This window comes from Phocoena sinus, chromosome 11 (assembly GCF_008692025.1).
Source record: "Phocoena sinus isolate mPhoSin1 chromosome 11, mPhoSin1.pri, whole genome shotgun sequence".
Taxonomy (NCBI): domain Eukaryota; kingdom Metazoa; phylum Chordata; class Mammalia; order Artiodactyla; family Phocoenidae; genus Phocoena; species Phocoena sinus.
In genome coordinates this window covers 4,694,057-4,716,575 of record NC_045773.1, presented here as the reverse complement: position 1 = coordinate 4,716,575, position 22,519 = coordinate 4,694,057, and the positions used below count along the sequence as shown (strand labels likewise).

Sequence of the window (22,519 nt, the reverse complement as noted above, 5' to 3'; positions counted from 1 at the left end):
TTGGAGATATATAGTGAATGCAATTAATATATGGTAAAACACAGTAAACGAAGCCCTTTTTTAAATTGTTTAGATGACAATGAAGAGTTGCCTGAGGGGCAGTGGGGGGTGGGGGGGATGGGCGGAGGGGACGGTGAACAATGTCTGAGATCCACCCAGCGCCCAAATTCACATCACTGGCCGGCAGCCTTCTCCTTGACACCAAGTGCCCCAGAAGCGGACGGCTGAGAACCATCTTGGGAAGCTGTGGGATGAAAACACCAAAATGGGCCTCTGTTTGCATTCCCTCGACCTTGGGCTTAGAGCTCCTGATGCCTGAAGATTCTGCTTGAGGTTGAGTGTTTAAGGGGTTGCTTCTCTTCTCCTCACGATACCGCTCTGGCAGCCAGACCGTTTCGTCGGCGTGATCTGCGTCTTACAGATTTGGAGTCCAGGTGGTGGAGCTCCCCTTCCTTCCCTGTTTCAGACCAGTAAGGCCCATCCGTTTGAAGGAGCCTGTGGCAACCTTCTTGCTCTTCATCAGTGATGAGAATAGTTGGTCAGCATTTTTACCGTCCACCTTGCTTACTCCAGGCTCCTTACACCACAGAAGACTTGGCTTTGAATCACCACTTTATCAAAACCTTGAAAGTCAGCAAAAAATTTCAAGAGCCGTTTCTTTCCTATTTCATTCATCATTTGTGATGACACTCGTTTCCAAGCCTAATCAGTGCATCGAATGCCTTTATGGTAAAAACTCTGCCATGAATCCTTCATCAAAGTTCAGTCACCCTGTCAGCTCTCCAGGTACTGTATCATCAGCTGATATGCTTTGAAGGTTGCGGTGACTCCTTGGAATAACGGCTACATTAAAGGTGTGTGAAAGCGGAAAGACCACAGTTATTATCCGTAACTGAAAGCTCTAGAAGGATGCCTAGAAGCATCGTCTTCCGTCAAAGAAGCCTTGTGTGAAAGATTCTCCTGCGTCATGTGTATGGTTTGAACACCGTGTAGCAGGCCATGCGCTTTGTTTTCAAAAAACAAAAAAAAGCTCAGGTTCATCAAAATGGGAAATTTGCTCTGCAGTACAGCCACCTTCGGGAATCTCAGGGGTTCACTGGGGGAGCTGCTGCAGCCTTATATGCAGCTGCAGTCAGGCTTACATAACTCTCCCAGACCTTCCAGGCTGGCTTTAAAACCGAAGTCCGCCACCAAATCCTCATTCCCCGTCACTTTTCTAACTCTCCATCTGTACCAGCGTGTGCTCAGTGGCATCACGCTGACTGGCTGTGCATCCTCCATACACGAATCTCACTAGCTTGATAAAAATAGCTCCCATGCTCCAGAGGACTGCGAGACTTTGTGGAACCCACGCATTTCACAAGTTGTGCTTTGTCACCCACCCAATGCAAAAACCATACACAGGAAAGGGACGCACGTACTTGGCCGAGGTTATATCTTTTATATGATCACCCTTCTCAATAGACTGTCGCTCCAGCTTTTTTTCCTAACAGAGGGGATTTCCTCAGCCTCTGAAACTCACCTGCTTTCTTCATGGACTTCTTCACTTCCAGAGGAGACAGTTTCACCTAATGAAGTGGGGAAAGTGAGGTGGTAACACACTAAACATCTAAACAGCGTACGTTCCCGGCAGTCGGCTGAGACAGCGGCGTGTGCTGCGGCCTCTGTTCGGTTCAGACACTCAGGACCTGAGTGATCTCGCTGTGGGCTCTTATGTATTCGTCATTTTTCACTTGGATCGCCAATATGGGCTAATGTTTTTTTGCAAACCATTACAGCCGATATTTGGATAGTGAGAGTCGAGATGGGGCAGATACCTCTGTGTTCTTGTTTAGCCCGTAGCAGCCTCTGAGTTCAGGGAGTGGGACGCTCCACAGGAGGAATAGGGAGGCTCAGAGGTGTGGCCGCCGTATGCCACCGCCAGGATGTCCACACGGGGGACTTGAACCAAGAGCCCTCGGTACCTCTGTGAGATCACCACAGCTGAAGTGACACCGGCCCAGAAAAATCATGTGAGTCAACAGAACAGCCCTGCTAGGGCTTATCCAGTGGAGGTTAGAGGGGAAGGCCACCCACCACTCCAGGCAGGGCCTGGGGTGTGCTGGCAACGCTGGGCAGTGGTCCCCACCTCAAGGTTGGGGTAGAGCCCGGGGTCCCTGTCACCAGGAACGTGCTGGTCCATGTCACTTGGCACACAGTGTCAGGGGTTCGCAGGTTCCATGAGGACCCTCTGTGGATCCAAGGTCAGGAACGTCGGTGCAGAGTGTGGTTCTTAGCTCGTAGTTTCCCCAGAGAGAATTTTATTGAAGTCAGTGTAGTGGAATGAGCCTTCTAGAAAGGAAACATTGAGATCTCAGCTCTGCCTCTCGTGGTTCTGTGACCTTGGACGATTTACTTGCCCTTATGAGCGTTGATTTTCTTATCTCTAAGATGGGCCGATGATACTGTTTATGACTCTCACCTCAATAAAAGAAAGTAAAAATAATGATATAATGTTAGTGGGAATTCCCTGGCGGTCCAGTGGTTAGGACTCAGCACTTGCACTGCCATGGGCCTGGGTTCAGCGTCTTGTCAGGGAACTGAGATCCTGCAAGCCACATGGCACTGCCAAAAAAATAATAGTGTTCCCCCAGCGGGTTGCTGGAGGATGCAGCGGGCTGGTCCTTACAGGGTGCTTTAAGCACAGAGCCTGGCCCGTAACACCCTTCAGCTCCGCAGCTGTGAGGGTTCATCTGGGGCAAGGAGGAGGCACCATGTCCTTACAGCCACAATGCACACTGCCTGTGACAGCTGCTGTTTACACGGGTGATTATCGTAGGTTGATTCTCCTGCCTTTGTAGAGGCTGGCCTTTTCTGACCTCAGCCCCAAACTATAAGGGAAAATGGTGATATCTGTGCCTTCACTGTTCTAAAATTCCCTCATAAAGAGATTCAATTCTATAAAATAATTCGTTTATATGTAACACTTGGCAGGGATTAAACCAACATGAATGGGACATAGTTTTAGGCAGGTTTACCAGGCTGGACCTGGTTAGGTTTCCTAGCATTTTTGAGCATAGTATACAGATCTGAAAGTTCATTGTTACCTATTGTTAAAGTTTTTATTTTGTCTTAATTATTTTACCTTTATTAAACCATTTTCATTTTCTTTAAAAAAAAAAAAAGTTGCTCTTTACTTGAATGTGGTTTTTAGTGTTCCCCTGTGGGGAAAGTACTTAGGCTAAAAAGAAATTAAATGTCTCTCCTCCCCATCACCCACCTCCCGTTTGTGATTTTTCCAACCGAATTGAATTTTTAAAAACCTGATTACAGGGACTTCCCTGGTGGCACAGTGGTTGAGAGTCCGCCTGCCAATGCAGGGGACACGAGTTCATGCCCCGGTCTGGGAAGATCCCACATGCTGCGGAGCGGCTGGGCCCGTGAGCCATGGCCACTGAGCCTGTGCTTCAGGAGCCTGTGCTCCGCAACGCGAGAAGCCACAACAGTGAGAGGCCCGCGTACCGCAAAAAAAAAAAAAAACCTGATTACAGACTCAATTATCCCATGAATGTTAATTTCCTTAAGACTGTAACTGAGGCCCATTTCTAAAATTGAGAGAGATTTAAATCCATGAGCTTATCTTAAATCTTTGGTCTTTTATATATAAGCTGAAAATTTTTAGTCTTTTTACCATTTTGTGAAATATACGCTTGCCTCAGTTAAGAATACATGATATGGAAAAGCAAATTTGTGAAGTTGTTAAACTAAGGCAGTACTTTTTATTTCAAAGTAATTCACTATGATTTCTTTTAAGTGAAAGTTTTTTAGCATTTAAAAATTTTTGGAATCTTTCCATTTTCAGAAGCAGTATTTCAAAGGTAGATATTCTTCTTCCTGACGTTTAGATGGCACATTCTGATAGAGTAGAAAGGGTGGAATCAGAAAAATCTGGGTCCAGGGCTTCCCTGGTGGCGCAGTGGTTGAGAGTCCGCCTGCCGATGCAGGGGACATGGGTTCGTGCCCCGGTCCGGGAGGATCCCACGTGCCGCGGAGCGGCTGGGCCCGTGAGCCATGGCCGCTGAGCCTGCACGTCCGGAGCCTGTGCTCTGCAACGGGAGAGGCCACAACAGTGAGAGGCCCGCGTACCGCAAAAAAAACACAAAACAAAACAAAAAAAAGAAAAACCTGGGTCCAAGAGTCCAGATCTACGCTAGGAAAACAGTGGTGACCTTGGGAACATTGCTTAATCCCTCTGAACCTCAGTTTCCTCACCTGTGAAGTGGGCATAATTACTAGCTCCTGAGTTTGTTTCGCAGACTAAATGAGATGGCCTGTGAAAGAATCTGGCACATTATAGGTGTGCTTTTTTCCCTTCCAGATGAACCAAAAGTATGAGCATTGACACAATTATTTCCTCTAGGAAGTAAAAAGCCTATTTTATGCCCTGGTAGGTAACACAGTAGAGGAGGAGGTGACAGAAAAAGTTCGAGGTAAAGTAGTGAAGACAGCTCTGGGGATGGGGGAGGGGTACCATGGTAAGCACTTCCTGCACGAAGGGAGCGAGGTGCAGCCATTGCGGGTGGCTTCTTGTTTTTTTTAATATTGTTTTTGGGTTTTCCTGGTTATAAGAGTAATCCATGCACGCTGTGGAGGCTTTGGAAAAATGCCTTCGTGTGGGCTACTTTAGTCTTGTGGATCGGTGACTCTGTGGCCTTGCTGTGAACGGGAGCCCAGCCGTCCATCATCCCAGGAGCGCTGACGGAGACAGATGTGTGCCCAGGGCTGCGCTCACCGCTGATGTGAAGGAGCGCACTTGGGCTGCCAGGTGGACCTCTGAGATTTCATCTGGGGTTGGAGTTGGTGCCAGTGCTAAGGATTCTCAGCTCACCCTTCTGCAGAGCTGAGCCACGTCGCCCATCTGTCTGTGGTATTCTGATGCCCCATTTCCTTTACTGGGGTATAAAGCCTGTAGGCCGGTACTGTGGTTTTGTGAGCAGGGCATTTGTAGCCTGCTGAAGTGAAAGAAGAAATACGAGGCCGACCGCTACCAAAGGCACCTCCAGGGTGTAGAGCAGCCCCGAAAATAGGGAGTGGGGATTGTTAAAGCTTTGTTTGAAAATCAAGGTCAAGCACTTGGAGAAAGTAGCATGAAATTAGCGTTTCTAATATTAACAATTGTTTTTTTTTTTTTTTTTTTGACTGCATTGGGTCTTCGTTGCTGCGCGCGCGCGGTCTTTCCCTAGTTGCGGCGAGCGGGGGCTACTCCTTGTTGCGGTGCACGGGCTTCTCATGGTGGTGGCTTCTCTTGCTGCAGAGCATAGGCTCTAGGCGCGCAGGCTTCAGTAGTTGTGGCGCGCACAGGCTTCAGTAGTTGTGGCATGCGGGCTTAGTAGTTGTGGCTTGCGGGCTCTAGAGTGCAGGCTTCAGTAGTTGTGGCACACGGGCTTCGTTGCTCTGTGGCATGTGGGATCTTCCCGGACCAGGGCTTGAACCCATGTCCCCTGCATTGGCAGGCAGATTGTTAACCACTGCGCCACCAGAGAAGTCCCAACAATTCTTATTTTAACTGTTTTATGACATGTTTCTTATCTCCTGTTCATATTTGAATGCTGATGAAAGCAGAATGCTTATCTTCTCGTAACGATAGCAAATTACTGACCCGGTTGCCGTGCACCCTGCGTGCCACTGGTCGCTTTCGGGTTGCTGGGTGCTGGAGGTAACTGCACAGGCTTTGCAGTCAAACCTGGTCTGAACCCTGGTTTTGCCACTGGGTGCCTTTGGGCAAGTCCGTTTCCCTTGTCATCTGTAAAATGGGCATGATGTCAGTACCTACCTCACAGGATGGTCTTAGAGATTAAAAGAGAAGAGTAAGAGGGCTTCCCTGGTAGCGCAGTGGTTGAGAGTCCGCCTGCCGATGCAGGGGACGCGGGTTCGTGCCCCGGTCCGGGAGGGTCCCACATGCCGCGGAGCGGCTGGGCCCGTGAGCCATGGCCGCTGAGCCTGCGCGTCCGGAGCCTGTGCTCTGCAACGGGAGAGGCCACAACAGTGAGAGGCCCGCGTACCGCAAAAAAAAAAAAAAAAAAAAAAAAAGAGTAAGAAGTGTTTACTCTGGTGTGGAGTCTTTTATGAATACGCGTTAATTGCAGCTGTTATGATTACTAATAATAGGGTAAAGAACTGGTCCAGGGAAGCAGAGTCCTAAGACAGAGCTTAAAGAGAATGGGGCAAATCGGAATATCCCCCAAACCCCACGCTCCTTTCATCTTTACCCGCTGAGGCCTTTACGATTCCTTGAACACAGAGTAGCAGGCAGGTTGTTTAAGGTGGTCTCATTTTCCAGGTAGGAAGTTTTGTATTTCTTAAAGAACAGTCCTAAAACTTAACAAACGCAAATGTTGAGCTGCCTGCATTTTTTCCCACTGAAGTCGCTCGTGTGGAACACTGACCAGTGCCTCTTTGGAAACAAGCTTGAAGAATCTGTAGCAAGTTTTCGGAATATCTTTATTACTGAGTAACTATTGCTACCTTGAAGATGGGTTTGGTTTTTGGAAATTAGGCATCATTCGGTGCCCACGCTGAGGAATAAGATTAGGTGGATAGTATATCACGTTTGGTCAAAAACAAGAGTCCTGGAAGCAGTTTCCAAAGAGGAATCCTGAAATGTTTTGATCACTGGCTATTTAAAGTCTGATTACCTGGGTGTAAAAATTCTAATGTGCTTGTTAACAATCCTTGTGGTTACTCATCTCAGTCGTCCCCTTCCTTCCTCCTCCTGAAGGTATGAGAGAAAGAAGACGGACTTGCATCATGTCCTTTCTGAACTCTGCACCTAGAGTGGGCAGAGGAGGTGATTCGCTGTGGTAACTCCAACACCCCAACTCCCCACCTCAGGCCAGGGGAACAGCTTGATTGAGGAACTGCCAATCCTGTTTGTGCGTGTAGACACAGAAAGGCTGACCCAGGAGGAGTGCATGGTTCCCGGCTCAGATTCTGAGACCTTTTTTCTTTTTTTATTTTTTTAACTATTATTGATTGTCAAAAGGTTACCATGTGCTTTTTATATAAAAACAATGAGGTGAAGGCAGTCATTACTTCATAAACCGTAAGGGTCTCTTCCTACAAATCCCCAATTTCTGGATTCACAGTGAAAGGTGAATTTGTTCCCTACTTAATTTATAGGAAGAGTTCTCATTGCTCTGTGAAAAGAAGATGCTGCCACTTTACGCTGTAACGTGGACCCCAAACTACTGTGAAAACAATTTTAGTTGTGGTGCCTACGATTTTGAAAACCCAGGACCATTTTTATTCATTCCGTAAATTCTTACACTGCAGTAAGCTGACATATGTGTAAAGGGAAGCCGTCTAGCTCTTTTTTATTAACCACAGTTGAAGACATGTAGAGGCCCAGTAGCTGTTCCAGGCGGGAACCCCCAGACATCACTTCCTGTCTGCTCTCAGGTGCAATGCGCGCTCAGCGTGAGCTGCTTCCCGGATGTGGGCTTGTCTGGGGACCAGGGGGCTCGATGACGTAGAAGCCGTGCTCTTCTATCATGCGGTAGAGCATGATGTACTTGGAAGCCTTCCTCGTCCTCGGGATCACGAACTTCTCCGTGAACTCGTCCCGGTCCAGCCGCTCCTCGCCCTGTGTGGCCAGGACGCAGTTAATGAACTTGAGGGCGTAGCTGTAGCAGTTGTGGTGGTCTTCTTCGTACCTTATGGGGCAAGGGCGTCGAGAAGACAAGGCTTAGCCCTGAGCTGCCCAAGGCCTTTCATAATTTTAACCTCGCTGCAAGCTGGGCCCCCATGTGTGCTGGCCCCCTTGATGACAGTGTCCAGAGGTGCAGTTCAGAGGGACACTTGGCATCTGGGGCTATTTCTGCTTGCAGCTTAAGTACAGCTAGGACTCACCGAGATGTCCAGAGTGGTGACTCAAGTTGCATATAGGCCCCAATTTGGAGAACTTAATTTCACTGAAATTCTAGATTCTCGAAGTGGAATTCCATGTCTGAGTTTTATGATATCCTACAGTGTCTAAACTTATTTCAGGGGAAGCCTCAGAACCATTTAAGTCCACAGGTATGCTCTGTATCTTCTACAGTGATAAGGGGGCAAGGAATCGATAAATTAATTTCAAACTTGCTGAAACTTAAAATGGGGGGAGCTTTAGATAGGTTTACATTTTGAACCTCATTTAAGATTGTTTTGTTTTAAGGGAATATAATACTGTGGGTTTTGCTGTACGTATTATTAAATGTCAAGTGTGTAAAAGAGTCAAATAAGTAAAATAACTAGAGTACTAAGGTCTGGTCCCTTCAGCTCTTAGAGTGCTGTGGTTCTATTGGGGAAATGTGTGCTGGCTCACCTCTGCAGGAACCCCAAGTAATTCAGCCCCTGCTTAATTCTGTTACAGACGCTACTATCTCAATACAGGCTGAACATGAAAGTCAGTGCAGCTTAGCATCTGTGATGGCACCTGGTGGTGAGTGAGGGCCCTGTCCTACCTGTGAGGCAGCCAGGCCCCCGTGGTGGAGAAGTCTTCCAGGTACTTGTCCCACTGGTCCATCAGTCCCAACATGCCGGGCTGCAGGAGCGGGATGCTCACGCTCTGCCCCCAGCCTGCTTTGTCTCGCTGGACACCGTGCACCGTGTAATTATACACGACTCCTGCCGCCAAAACCAAAATCACACGGAGGCGTCAGGGGAAACGCACCCCGGTGAACGGGACAGCAGCCACCTGCTAACTGCACACAACAGGAGCCCAGACAGCACTTCCCAATTGCAGTCCGAGAGCTCTCGAACCCCCTCCTCCAGGGAGCCTCTGCCTCCTTGCTCTCAGCACCCGAGGTTGTCCCAGAGAAACGAGACAGTAATAGGTGCTGGGGTGATCATCTCCAGATATTTTTGTTGAAGTTCTCTGTCTACAAAGGCGTCCGTCTCACTTCCTTAAATCAGCAGTACATTTCTCCTGACAAAGACTGGTGCAGATTTGACTGTTCGTGACAGTCAGTGAGTTCAAAACCCAGTCCTAGGTTTCTGTTCACGGTTCTCCTGCCTCAAGGGAGCAGCAAGGGCTGTTATCAGACTTCACTTGTCGGACCTGATCGCAGCCGCAAGTGGCTGGCCTCGCTCACCATTCCCAGGCCTGCACCCTCCTGCTGGCGGCACTCCCCAGGCCTTTTCCTGCAGACTGTGCCCTCCAAGCTAAATCTGGCCAAAGGAACCGTTTTATTTAAATGTGCTGCTTTTCTGAGTTTTTAAAGCAAACTTTCGCAGGCCCTACCGCACGCTCAGGTGCTGTGTCCCCCCAGTTTACCCCTGGTGTTCCTGCTTGGCCCCTGGAGACCCCAAGTATGAGGACCCAGTGGCAGTGGGCTGAGTACAGCAATGGGAGCAGAGGGTCCGCTTCTAACGCAAGATGAGGTCTTGGACAGCTCAACCTCTCTGGATGTCTGTTTCTTCCTCTCTTAAAAACTAACAAAAAACATACAGGTTTGCAATGTTTTTAATGTTTTCTCAGCTCTTGGCTGAGAAAACATTAAAGAGCTTTCAGATACTCAGCACTGTTAGTGATGTTGCCACGTTACTTTTTCTGTAGAAATACTGCTCTCTTCTAACCAGGTATTGGGGGAACTTTTTAAGCTATGAAAGTGCACTTACCATTTGTGTTGGTTATCCCCACGTGAAGATCAGACCTTCCGTCATACTCCCTAGAAGAAACAAGAGCGTTTTTGTCCTCTCATTTGCACACACTAGGCGCGTGGAATTGGTATTTAAAGTGGGAGGAGAACAGTGGGCCTCCCCTCTTGGCCGGTGCCAGAGGCCAGGTTAGTGGAAAGGCCAAGAGTACGTGTGAGGTAGAAAACAGTGCCCTGCACCCACTCTGGATTTTCTTGGCCCCCGCAGTCCTAAAGGTGAGTGTGCTGGAAGGCCAGCCCTGCTGGAGCGCAATGTCAGCATGACGCCTGGCTCTGCAGCAGAGGGGCCCACCCGGCTGTCAGCTGTTGAGGAAGCTCCTGATTCTTTCCTCCTTAAGTGTGAGAGGGCAGCCTGTTCCTCAGGCCAACGTGGGTGAGAGGGTCCTGAAAGCACCTCAGTGGACTTCTACCTTTGAAACTAATATGGTCTTGAAGCCCGTGGCCACACTCACTTTTCCTGGACAGCCCTTCTTTCCTGAAATTATTCTTCCCCCGAGGCTGTGCATCAGATGTAAAACTCCAGGTAATTTAACCTCTATATATGATCCCAGGCTATCACTTATTTGCCCCGAGACTTTCTCACCTATAAGATGGAAATAGCATTAAGCCTCCTAGCAAGCTGGTTGTAAGAGTAAAATGCCTATTGAGTGCTACCACGTAGAGGTGCCACATAAGTTAGGTAATTTTTAAATGACGCGCTCCTTTGTCAGACCACAGTTCTGAATGTTTGGTTCCTCGATAAACCAAGCAGTCCCGGGGTTTACAATGGCCAAGGACACAAATGGCTGCCCCACCTCTTCGGAGCAATCCCCCCAGGCCGTCTTGTTGCAGCCACTGTGAGTTTTCTGAGACCCTGTGGGTTCAGAGGTTGAGAATGAAGCTGGGAAAAACAGTAAGTCTTGGGTGGCCGATCACGGTGCTGGACCTGGATGTGTGCCATCCCCAGATCACTCCCTGCATGTACAGCCTCTCTGTTTCCTGCCTAAATCCCAGGCATTCCCTCTCACTCCCGCTCTCCTCCCTCTCCTTCAGTTATTTCTCATTCATGCAACATGTCAACTACGGGCCTGTCATTTGAAGTGAAGGGCTAGTGACACAACGGGAAATGAGGTCCCTGCCTCACAGGGTTTGCCTGCTTCCAGAGAAGACTTTTTTAGTTTTAGTTTAACAAGTTGTTAATAGATTGAGAAGTGTTACAGAAGCATGTGATGGGGCAGGGCCAGGGCCACCCCTATCCCATATGATAGTTTTGTACAGATTAAGAAAAGGTGCCCCTTCTTCCTGCAGATGCAGCTCTGCCCAGGGTGCTGCCCAGGGTGAGTGGAATGCAGGCTGAACTTCAGTACCCGCCACTGCCTTGGCCAGGGACCTTTGTGCAGTCCACAAGCTGCACAGCCCTATATGGCAGCCCTGAGGGATCCTCATCTAGTTAGATAGAGCCTCCGTGATTCCCTTGAGTCACTGCTGGTTCTCTTAAGAAGAGATGAAATTGTCTCAAGATGAGTTGTGAGAGTTGGTCCTGAGGGTTTAGAAACAGGATGAGAGGGGAAAAAATAGTCTGGAACTCAGCCTTCAAGGGACTGGTGGGCAGGGGGCTACTTGGGTTCTGCAGATCCTGGCCTGAGTTCCTGAGGGGGATAGGAAGATACCTAAGCACACGATGTATTTCAACACCACCACCTCCTTTCTGCTGCTGCCGAGGGAGGCCAGGCCTGTTAGTGTCACCACCACATCACAGAAGAGATGAATGCTTTTCAGGGGCTAGCCTGAAAGCCTGTCGCGTGTTGTGTCATTTCTGGAGAGCAGGGCTGCAGCTTGTTCACTGTGACATCCCTAGCATTTCCCACACACAGCTGCTCAGTGAGCACCTGTTGAGTGAACCAGCGTTACAGGAAATGAACTCTGAATTTTAAGCTCTGTTCAAAAGCTTTCGGAATCCAACCAGTTACTAACTCCAAGTTAGCGTGAATGAGGGGCCTTATAAAACAGTTTGGGCTTCACAAATCTGGTTAAGGTAGAAATGAAGGTTTTCCCAGTCACGTTCTGAGCTGAGTATGAAAATATTGGGACAGGAAGGAGCGTGTTGGTTCAACGTCGTGCCTGGCACCCGGGCCAGCTTTATCGGCCTTTTCGCTGACCGTCACAACTCTGCAAGGTCAGCGGGTCCTCATTTTACAGGTGAGGAACCAGAGACTCGGAGAGGGTCCTGGAGCTGGTCTGAATCAGGGTAGGAATGGGGGGCTTCTTGGCGTACAAGCCTGCACAGTCCCCTCTGCATCCCGCTGCCTGCCCGAGGAAGGGTCAGGAGTGCAGTCTGTTAAGCCCCTAGTGTTTGACCAATGCCTTGTACACACGTCGGTTCGTTTCATCCCCATAGGGACTGGAAGGAAATTGATTAAGGAAGTTAGCGAGCAGGGAAGTAGTCAACTCCAATTTTCTTATCCCAAACCGGCACTAGAGGGCACGAGGGACTCAGGAGGGTATGTTTCAAGGAGGCAGGAAGGTCTGGGCATCAGACCACAATAGTGAGCACGACACACTTCCCAAAGCTCACACCATTACTCATCACTGTTCTCTTGAAACCTAGCTTGTGCAGGGCCAGTTCCAATTCCACCTGTAAACTCAGGACTCTGAAGAAGGCACCATCCTTCCTTTTGATTTCTGAAATATTTCTTAAAGTCAGGTGACGTCTGCCATTGAAACAGACCAGCTCTAGTCTCAATTTCATGCACCTCCATGCAAAATAGTCTGTACGTGGCCATTCTTCAGGCTCTGTGCAGGGTACCTGCTTGTCACAAATGTTACAAACTAACTCGAAGTAAAGGTATTATTTTGATGAGATTAGCTGCTGGGTCATTTTCCCAGTTAGCCTCTTAGCACAAAATCTATGGGTAAAAAAAATCTCCAGGCTATCGATTCCTCTCTCTTAAAATTGCATAAGCAGGTTTGACCTTCGTATATTCTTGTACTTATCATTCCAGGAAAGTATGCACCCTTCTATTCTTATGAAACAAAAAGGCCTACATTTTAGGATTTAACACCAGACCACTGAAAAGATTATCCACCAAATCTCACACTGTATATAGCACGTTAGAAAAAGAAAGTTTAAGTGACTAAAACAGAGAAGGGAAGCTTTGCACATCCAATGCAACACATAAAACACTGTACCTAAGAAACGTCCCTTGAGTTGGTCTGAGGAGGAATGAACACTCTTCTTGATGCCCATCGGTAAACGGATTAGGGATGCTGACAGGTGCTTCCTCCAGCTTCCTGGAGCCCACGTCCTGCCGGCAGAGGGGGCAGCATGGCGGCACGCTGAAGCTGTAGATGTACTTTTGACAGTGGTTGAATTTGATAATAGGCTTCCCAGCCTCTGGGTGCTGCATGGCTTTCCCCTCCTGGGCAAGGAGGGGTGCGTTCCCCAGGACTTCCTTTTCCGCGTTACATGGCCAGCAAATGCCCTCCATCCGAGTAACCTGATAACAGTGATGTCATTCTGACTGGTGGCTTCAGAAGCCAAAACAGCTAGGGTTAACCTGTAACCAGGCCTCCCCATAAACAGGTGTCTTAAAGAGCCAGCTTCATTTGTGCTCACAACGTTTCTTTCTAGCCTTTGTACGTTTTGCAACAGTCGATAGCCAGCTCTTCCTCATTCTCCAAAGCCCTACCTTTCTGTGAAACCTTCCTCAGCTTCCCCCAGCATTCCCTTACGCTGGAAACAAACTATGTTTGTTTCCACCAGCGCTGTTATTTAATTTGTCTGTGAGCTTCTTGGAGTTAGTGACCCACAGTTACTTTTGGTTTTCTAGAATAGGTTATATCGTTTGGGTTTTGGATAAATAAATGGAATCCTTACTTTGAGGCGGTTTTTCTTTTGATATTTTATATTGTAGAAGGACTCATGCTCATAAAAAATTAACAGCACAGGGATAGGGATAGTGGTTACCCGAGGTGGTGGGTGCTGACTGGAAGAGGGCATGAGGGGGCCCTGGGGTCTGGGGTTGTGCTGATTCATTATCTAGGTGTTGATTATACGAGAATATTCAGTTTGTGAAAATACATCAAGCTGTACGTTTTACTATACGCACTTTATGATTCTTCAGTTTTAAAATAATTTTAAGCAGCTGCATAAGGATATGTGGAAAGAAAGGTAATGCCCCCCTCCCCATTTCTCATAGCATTTTTCCACCCACCATATTGTACTCCCGGGAGAAAACTGCAAGGTAAAATAAGTGAATATTTCCACATACTATCTTCAAACCCCAATGTTGTTTTACTGTATACTGTTTTGAAATTTGTGGTTTTCTCTCATCTTGGAAACTTTTTCACACTATCAGTTGTATAGGTCCAGCTCAGCCTTTCAGATGCCTGCAGAGGAGTCCAAAGTTTGGTGGCAACACACTTTCCTTAGCCAATCGCCTCCTGATGCCTGTGGTTCCAGAGAAAAGCGATCGTAGAGGGAAGACCCAGAGAGAAGGTGTCATGGCAGGTAAAGGCGCTTCAGAACGGTGTTTCCTAATGGGCATTTAAATAAGGCACGGTATGCTGAAGTGCAGAAAAGCACGTATTCAGTGTAATAATATGGAACGATGATCAGACTCACAGCAATAAAAGAGACCTTAGAAATCATTTCAACCAACTTTCTCTTGTTACAGCGAAGGCAGACAGGTTATAGCTAGACACGCAGCTCAGGTGACAAGGATCTGAGATTGTTCATTATTAATATAAACCACCGCTATTGTTCGATTGTTTGTGTGACCCAAGTTACTTTCAACTGAGAATATATTCATCTTCATGACACCAATACCAAGAGGTATTTTTAGTCCTCTGAAAAGAAACAGAGGAACCATGCCTTAATAAACATTTTTAATATGCTAGCATTCTTTTTTTTAAATCGTTTCTTGATCTTTTCAGTGAGCAGAGCAGGGTAAAAAAAGGTGCACACACACACATGCATACATGCACGCACATAAGGATTACATGCTGTTTCCAATTCAACTTCAGGACTAGTGTTTTTACTTAATCTCTTCTATATTACATTTGTATCTCTTTTCCTCCACACTGAAAACGCTGGTCTCAAGGATACAGGGCATGCTTTATCCCACTTTACACAATCTCAGAGTAGCAATAGTAATACCACCACCTCTAATTATGATTAGAGTGTTTTTTAAATTTTTGCACATACTCTCCCCATCTTCCTCTCATGTATTTAAATGGTTATCCTATTTCTTCACTGTCAAAGCATCTGCCATTGTAAACAATAACCTCTCCCCTCTAGCCCTCGCTAAGGCTTAGTTTTACACACAAATATCTTTTCATGCTCACTATTAGTCCTTTCCTCACTCTCTAATAATTATGAAGTTCATTCCTAGAAGATTCCTCAGGAAGGGCTCATAGGAAGGCTAGTTTCTGAGTTCTTTTTTTTTTTTAAATAAATTTATTTATTTATTTTTGGCTGTGTTGGGTCTTTGTTGCTGTGCGTGGGTTTTCTCTAGCTGCGGCAAGTGGGGGCTACTCTTCGTTGCTGTGCGCGGGCTTCTCATTGTGGTGGCTTCTCTTGTTGCGGAGCACGGGCTCTAGGCACGCAGGCTTCAGTAGTTGTGGCTCACGGGCTCAGTTGTTCCGTGGCATGTGGGTTCTTCCTGGACCAGGGCTCGAACCCGTGTCCCCTGCACTGGCACGTGGATTCTTAACCGCTGAACCACCAGGGAAGTCCTTCTCTGAGTTCTAGTATGTCGATAACTCATCTCTGTTCTTTAGGTCGGTTTTGCTGGATATAAAATCCTTGGCTCGCATTTTCTTTAATATGTTATTCCATTTTCTTCTGGTATAAAGCACTGCTGTCAAAAGTCTGATGACAAAACAATTTTCTTTCTCCTATAAGTCGTGTTCTTTTTTGCCAATATGCCCAAAGGATATTTCTTTTTTTTTTTTTAAAGATCAGTAATTTTATTATACGTCTTGATGTTGTTTTTTAGGTTGATTTATTCAGGCTTGTGGTATGTTCTGTGTAGTTTTTGAACTTATAAAACTTTATTTTTTTAAAAGTTACAGTCTATTTATAGTTATTATAAAATATTGGCTATATTCCCATTTTGTACAATATAGTCTTGTAGCTTATTTTATACCTAATAGTTTGTTCCTCTTAAACCCCTATCCCTATATTGCCCCTCCCCGCTTCCCCCTCCCCACTGGTAACCACTAGTTTGTTCTTTGTATCTGTGAGTCTGCTTCCTTTTTGTTATATTCTGTGGTGTGCTCTTTGAATATACAGTTTCGTATCTTTTTTATTTCAGGAAATTGTTCATAAATTATAATTTTGAGGATTTGTTCTGTTTCCTTAGTTTTGGTTTTGGTTTTCTTTTTTTGGGGGGGAGTATAGTTGTTTTAAAATGTTGTGTTAGTTTCTACTGTACAGCAAAACGAAGTAGAGTTCCCTGTGCTATATAGCAGGTTCTCATTAGTTGTCTATTCTATATATATTAGTGTATATATGTCAATCCAATCTCCCAATTCTGTTTTGATTTTCTTCTTCATGAAATTCTATTCTCTGTATGTTGGATCCCTTTTTCTATCTACAATATGCCTTACTTTTTTAAAAAAATTGAAACAAAATTTACATATAAAAATCACCCATTTAAAGTGTACAGTTCTGTGGTTTTTACCTAATCTAAGTTCAGAACATTTTTATCACTCCAAAAAAGAAACCTTGTACCTGTTAGCAGTCACTCCCCATTCTTCCCTCCTACTAACCCCTGGCGACCACTAGTCTGCTTCCTGTCAATGGATTTGTCTATTCTGGACATTTCATGTAAGTGGAATTATATGATATGGGGTCTTTTGTATCTGGTTTGTTTCACTTGGCATAATGTTTTCAAAGTTCATCCATGTTGTAGCATGTACTGGTTGTTCATTCCTTTTTTATGGCTGAATAATATACCGTTGTACAGAGGTACCACGTTTTGTATATCCTTTCATCAGTTGATGGACATTTGGATTGTTTCCATTTTGGGGCTATTATGAATAACACTGCTATAAACAAGTTTCATATTACTGTACAAGATTTTGTGTGGACATATGTTATCAATTCTCTTGATTATATACCCAGGAGTGGAATTTCTGGGTCACATAGTAACTCTGTATTTAACATTTTGAGCAACTGCCAAACTTTTTTTCAAAGTGGCTGCATCATTTTCCATTCCCACCAGCAATTTAAGAGGGTTCCAATTTCTCCCCATCACCAACACTTGTTATTGTCTGTATTTCTTGTTTTAACCTTCCTAGTGGGTTCGAATTGGTATCTCATTGTGGTTTTGACTTGCACTTCCTTAATGACTAATGATGCTGAGCATCTTTTTTTTTTTTTTTGCTGTATGCAGGCCTCTCACTGTTGTGGCCTCTCCCGTTGCGGAGCACAGGCTCCGGACGCGCAGGCTCAGTGGCCATGGCTCACAGGCCCAGCCGCTCCACGGCATGTGGGATCTTCCCGGACCAGCGCACGAACCCGTGTCCCCTGCATCGGTAGGCAGACTCTCAACCACTGTGCCACCAGGGAAGCCCTGATGCTGAGCATCTTTTCATGTGCCTGTTGGCCATTTGTATTTCTTCTTTGGAGAAATATCTATTCAAATGCTTTGCCCATTTTTTAATTGGGTTATTTGGGGTTTTTTTTATTGTTGATTTTGTTTTCTTTTTATATCTTTGCCTTTTTTTTGTATTTTTTGTTTCTTTATATATTCTGGATATACTATATATATTCTAAATACTATCTTTTCACTTTCTTGATGGTATTATTTGAAGCACAAATTTTTAAAAAATTGAGTAAGTCAAATGTATCCATTTTTTCTTTTGTTTCTTATGCTTTTGGTGTCCTATTTAAGAATCCATTGCCTAATCCAATGTCATGAAAATTTATGATTATGTTTTCTTCTAAAAGTTTTATACAGGGTCATATCATTTGCAAGTAAAGATAGTTTTACTTTTTCTTTTCCAATCTGAATAACTTTTATTTCTTTTTCTTGCCTAAGTGCCCTGGCTAGAAATTCCAGTATAATGTTGAATAGAAGTGTTAAGAATAAACATCCTTACCTTGTGCCTCATTTTAGAGGGAAAAGTTCTAGTCTTTCACCATTGAGTCTGATGTTAACTGTGGGGTTTTGGTAGATGATCTTATCAAGTTAAGGAAGTTCCTTTCTCTTCCTAGTTTTTTTGAGTGTTTTTGTTATGAAAGGGTGTTGGATTTTGTCAGATGTTTTTTCCATTTCTATTGAAATGACCATATTTTTGTTTTCTATTTATATGGTTAGTTACATTGATTGATTTACATATGTTCAACGAATCTTGCACTCCGGGGATAAATCTCACATGGTCATGGTGTATAATCCTTTTTATATGCTGCTGCATTCCATTGGCTAGTATTTTGTTGAGGGTTTTTATAAAGTATATTGGTCTATAGTTTTCTTGTGATGTATTTGTCTGGTTTTTGTATCAAGGTGTAGTACTGGCTTCATAGAATGGGAAGTAGTTCCTCTTCTGTTTTTTGTAAGCATCTGTAAAGGATTAGTGTTAATTCTTCTTTGAATGTTTAATAGAATTCACCAGTGAAGCCATTGGTTTGGGGATTTTCTTTGTGGGAAGTTTTTTGATTACTAATTCAGTCTCTTGTTAGAGGTCTATTCATATTTTCTACTTCTTGAGTCAGTTTCAGTAGTTTGTGTGTCTAATCCAAATATGACGTGAAGAGAATGGCACTTCAGCTCCAAGTTCTTCCCCCAACCCTGAAACCCATAATCCCAGTCTAATCATGAGGAAAACATGAGATAAATCCCAGTTGAGGGATATTCTGCAAAATATCTCACCAGAACTTCTCAGAGCTGTCATGATCATCAAAAATTAGGAGATTCTCAGAAACTGCCATCCCAAGAGAAGCCAAGGAGACAGGATGACTAGATGCAACGTGGTGTCCTGGATGGGATCCCGGGACAGAAAAAGGTATAAACTAATGAAATCCGAATAAAGTATGGGCTTTGGTTTATAATAACATATTAGTGTTTCAACATACATTGCCATATTGATACAAGATGTTAATAATAGGAGAAACTGGATGTGGAGTGTATGGGACGTCTCTGCTATCTTCACAACTTTTCTGCAAATCTAAGACTATTCTAAAATAAAAGGCATGTTTTAAAATGGGAGCAAATACTTCCTCATATAATAAAGGCTGAGAAAATTAATCGTTGGAAGATCTTCAGTATAAGAAATACTAAAAGAGTTCTTCTGGCTGAATAAAAATGATCCTAGATGGAAACATGGAATGGTTGAAAGAAATGAAGAATACCACATTTTAAAACAACATTCATTACAATATGTTGTTGGGTTTAAACATATGCAGAAGTAAAATATATGATAACAATAGTACAAAATGGAATAGGAGAGTTAATGGAGTTATCATAGGTTTTTTGCATTGTTGAGGAAGTGGTACTAGTACTAATTTAAGGCACTAGTACTTTAGTAAATTCACAGACACATATTGTAATCTCTAGGGTAATCGTTAAAAGAATAATTTTTAGGGGCTTCCCTGGTGGCGCAGTGGTTGAGAATCTGCCTGCCAATGCAGGGGACACGGGTTCGAGCCCTGGTCTGGGAAGATCCCACATGCCTTGGAGCAACTAAGCCCGTGCGCCACAACTACTGAGCCTGCACGTCTGGAGCCTGTGCTCCACGAGAGGCCACGATAGTGAGAGGCCCACACACCGCGATGAAGAGTGGCCCCTGGTTGCCGCAACTAGAGAAAGCCCACGCACAGAAATGAAGACCCAACACAGCCAAAAATAAATAATTATAATTTAAAAAAAGAATAATTTTTAAATGATAATTAAAAGTGTATAATCAGGGCTTGCCTGGTGGCACAGTGGTTGAGAGTCCGCCTGCCGATGCAGGGGACCACGGGTTCGTGCCCCGGTCCAGGAAGATCCCACATGCCGCGGAGCGGCTGGGCCTGTGAGCCATGGCCACTGAGCTGCGCGTCCGGAGCCTGTGCTCCGCAAGGGGAGAGGCCGGAACAGTGAGAGGCCTGCGTACCGCAAAAAAAAAAAAAAGTGTATAATCAATAAAGAAAAATATGGAATAAATGAAAATACTTAATCCAAAGGAATACAAGAAAGGAGAATAAATAACAGATTATATGAATGGAAAATTAATAGCAGGGTGGTAAATTTAAATCCAACTGTATTACATTTAATGTAAATGGTCTAAATAATCCAATTCAAAACAAAGACTATCAGGATTTTAAAATTAATCAACTATATGCCATCTACAGGAGATACAGTTTAGATATAAAAATACCAGGTAAGTTGAAAATAAAAGGATGGAAAAAGATATACCATACAAAGACTATCTGAAAGAAAGCTGATATGATTATATTAATATCAGACAAAGTACACTTTTAAATTAAAAATTTCTGGACACATTCTAACACATTCTTTCACTGATATAACACTGCCCTAATTAACGTGCAACTAAGCACAAAGAAGGACATTTCTTAGTGATGTGTTGAAACAAAAAAAAGCTAAAGCAATCTTAAATTTGTCTGAACCTAAAACACAGCTTCAAAATATATAAATCAGATGTTGACCAAACCAAAAGGAGAATAGACAATTCCACAATGGGATTACACTAGAAATCAGTAAGGAAAAGATAACTAGAAAGTCCTCAGTTGTTTGGAAATTAAGCAGAACACTTCTAAATAACATACGCGTCAAAGAATGGAAATTAGAAAATATTTGAACTGAAGGATAAGGAAAATATGACATAAAAACTTGTGGAACACAATTAAAATGTGCTTAGAGGGAAAATTATAGCTTTAAATAGTTAAAAAAGTAGAACATTTGAAAACTGGTGATCTAAATTTCCATCTCAGGAAGCCAGAAACAATAGCATTGTGAATTCAAAGAACATAGAAAAAGAAAATAGTAAAGATATGAGCAGAAATCACTGAAATAGAAAAAAACATGTACAATAGAGAAAATGAATAAAGCCAAAATCTTGTCCATTGAAAAGATTAAAAACATTGATAAATTTCTAGTAAAATGGATTTTAAAAAGAGATAAAACACCAATTATTAATATCAGTAATGAAAGGAGACACCATTACAGATCATTTTTTAAAAGAACATATTATTAACAACTCCATGTTTCATAATTTAGATGAAATGGACTAATTCACTTGGGGGAAAAAAAGCTTCCCAAACCTGATAGAAGATAAAATCTGAATAGCCCTATATGTAATACAGAATTAAACCTTTAATAAAAAATCTTATGACGTTATGTGCAGGCTGAGATGGCTTCAGTGGTATGTTCTTCCAAATATTTAAGGAAAAAATTAATAGCTATATTACAGACTTTTCCAAGGAATAGAAAAGAGGGAAGACTTCCAAACTCACTTTATGAGGCCAGCACATCTCAGGTACAAAACTTGACATGGACATTACAAAAAAGGAACACTACATACCAATATGTCTTATGAATAAGGATGCAAAACTCCTAAACACAATATTAACAAATAGAATCTGATGATTTATAGAAAGAATAATATATCATGGCCAAGTGGGGGTATAGCCAAGGAATCTGAGGTTGGTTTAACATTCAAAAATCAATCAGTATAGTTCAACACATTAACCGAATAAAGGATAAGACATGGTTTTCTCAATGGATGGTTTTCTCAATAGATGGGGGGGAAAAAACAGATTTGATTTAAAAAACAAGACATATTCATGATTAAAAACTCTAAGAAAACTAGAATGATAAAGAAACTGCCTTAATTTGATAATGGATAGTTTCAAAAACTCTAGGGCTAACATTTTAATTAATGATGAAATATTAAATACTTTCCGTGAACTCAAGAACAAGACAAGGTGTCCACTATTACCACTTCTATTTACACTTGCACTGAGATTTTCAGTAGTGCAATAAGACAAGAAAAATAAAGGATATGAAGGTTGAAAATAAAGTGAAACTGTCATTATTTGTTGATGGCATGATTGTGTGTGTAGAGAATACAAAAGAAACAATTAAAATTAATACATGAGTGTAGTATGGAGCAAGCAACAAACAATTAGGACATTAAAAAAAATATCATTTAAAACAGTATCAAAAAAACTCATCTAGGTACCTGGGAATAAATCTAATAAAAGTTGTTGAAGACTTGTACACTGAAAACTACAAATTTTCCAATATTCTTCCTAAGTTTCTGAGAGAAATTTCAAAAGGTCTAAGTAATTGGAGGTATATACCATGCTCATTCATCAGAAGACAATATTTTTACAGCAAAGTAAAAACAACATACAGCTGTGTATAACAACATGGGTAGATCTCACGGAATGTTGGTCAAAAGAAGAAAGACAAGAGAGTACATAGTGAATTATTTCATTTATATGAAAGTGAAGAAAAATTGAAACAATTGTTCAAAGAATTGAACAATTGGGAGGTATTGACTGGGCAGTGGCATAAAGGAGCCCTCTGGAGTGTTGATAAAGTTCTTTATATTGATCTAGTTACTGGTTTCATGAGCTATACATACGTAAAAATTCACATATGTATTTTGTGCACTTCCCTGTACTTTGCTATTATCTCAAGTTTTTACAATTTAAAAAAGAAATTTTGAAAAAAGCAATGGGAAACTACTGAGCGGTTAATAGAGGTGAATGACATGATACAATTTATGTTTTAAAAACAGGTTTTGTGGGCTTCCCTGGTGGCGCAGTGGTTAAGAATCCGCCTTCCAATGAAGGGGACACAGATTTGAGCCCTCGTCCGGGAAGATCCCACATGCCCCGGGGCAGCTAAGCC

The 22,519-nt window shown here is 43.5% G+C and overlaps 1 protein-coding gene and 1 long non-coding RNA gene across 3 annotated transcripts; one reads left to right on the top strand and one right to left on the bottom strand.

Annotated features, from left to right (window-relative positions):
• Nucleotides 1–4,156: 4,156 nt before the first annotated feature.
• On the top strand, nt 4,157–22,466 carry LOC116761526. The gene is made up of 3 exons (XR_004352041.1): nt 4,157–4,804; nt 14,012–14,163; nt 22,407–22,466. It is a non-coding gene; the product is annotated as an uncharacterized LOC116761526 (long non-coding RNA).
• On the bottom strand, nt 7,336–13,503 carry MKRN2OS (MKRN2 opposite strand). 2 transcript variants are annotated; one of them, XM_032647341.1, is made up of 4 exons: nt 12,843–13,503; nt 9,637–9,686; nt 8,481–8,643; nt 7,336–7,691 (listed from the first exon to the last, which is right to left on the bottom strand). In XM_032647341.1, exons 1-4 carry the CDS (start codon nt 13,139–13,141, stop codon nt 7,451–7,453), a joined length of 753 nt encoding a protein of 250 aa, XP_032503232.1. In that variant the 5' UTR covers nt 13,142–13,503; the 3' UTR covers nt 7,336–7,450. The 2 variants fall into 2 exon arrangements, with proteins under 2 accessions (XP_032503232.1, XP_032503233.1); XM_032647342.1 differs by lacking the exon at nt 9,637–9,686 and having other exon boundaries at nt 12,843–12,900.
• Nucleotides 22,467–22,519: the final 53 nt, after the last annotated feature.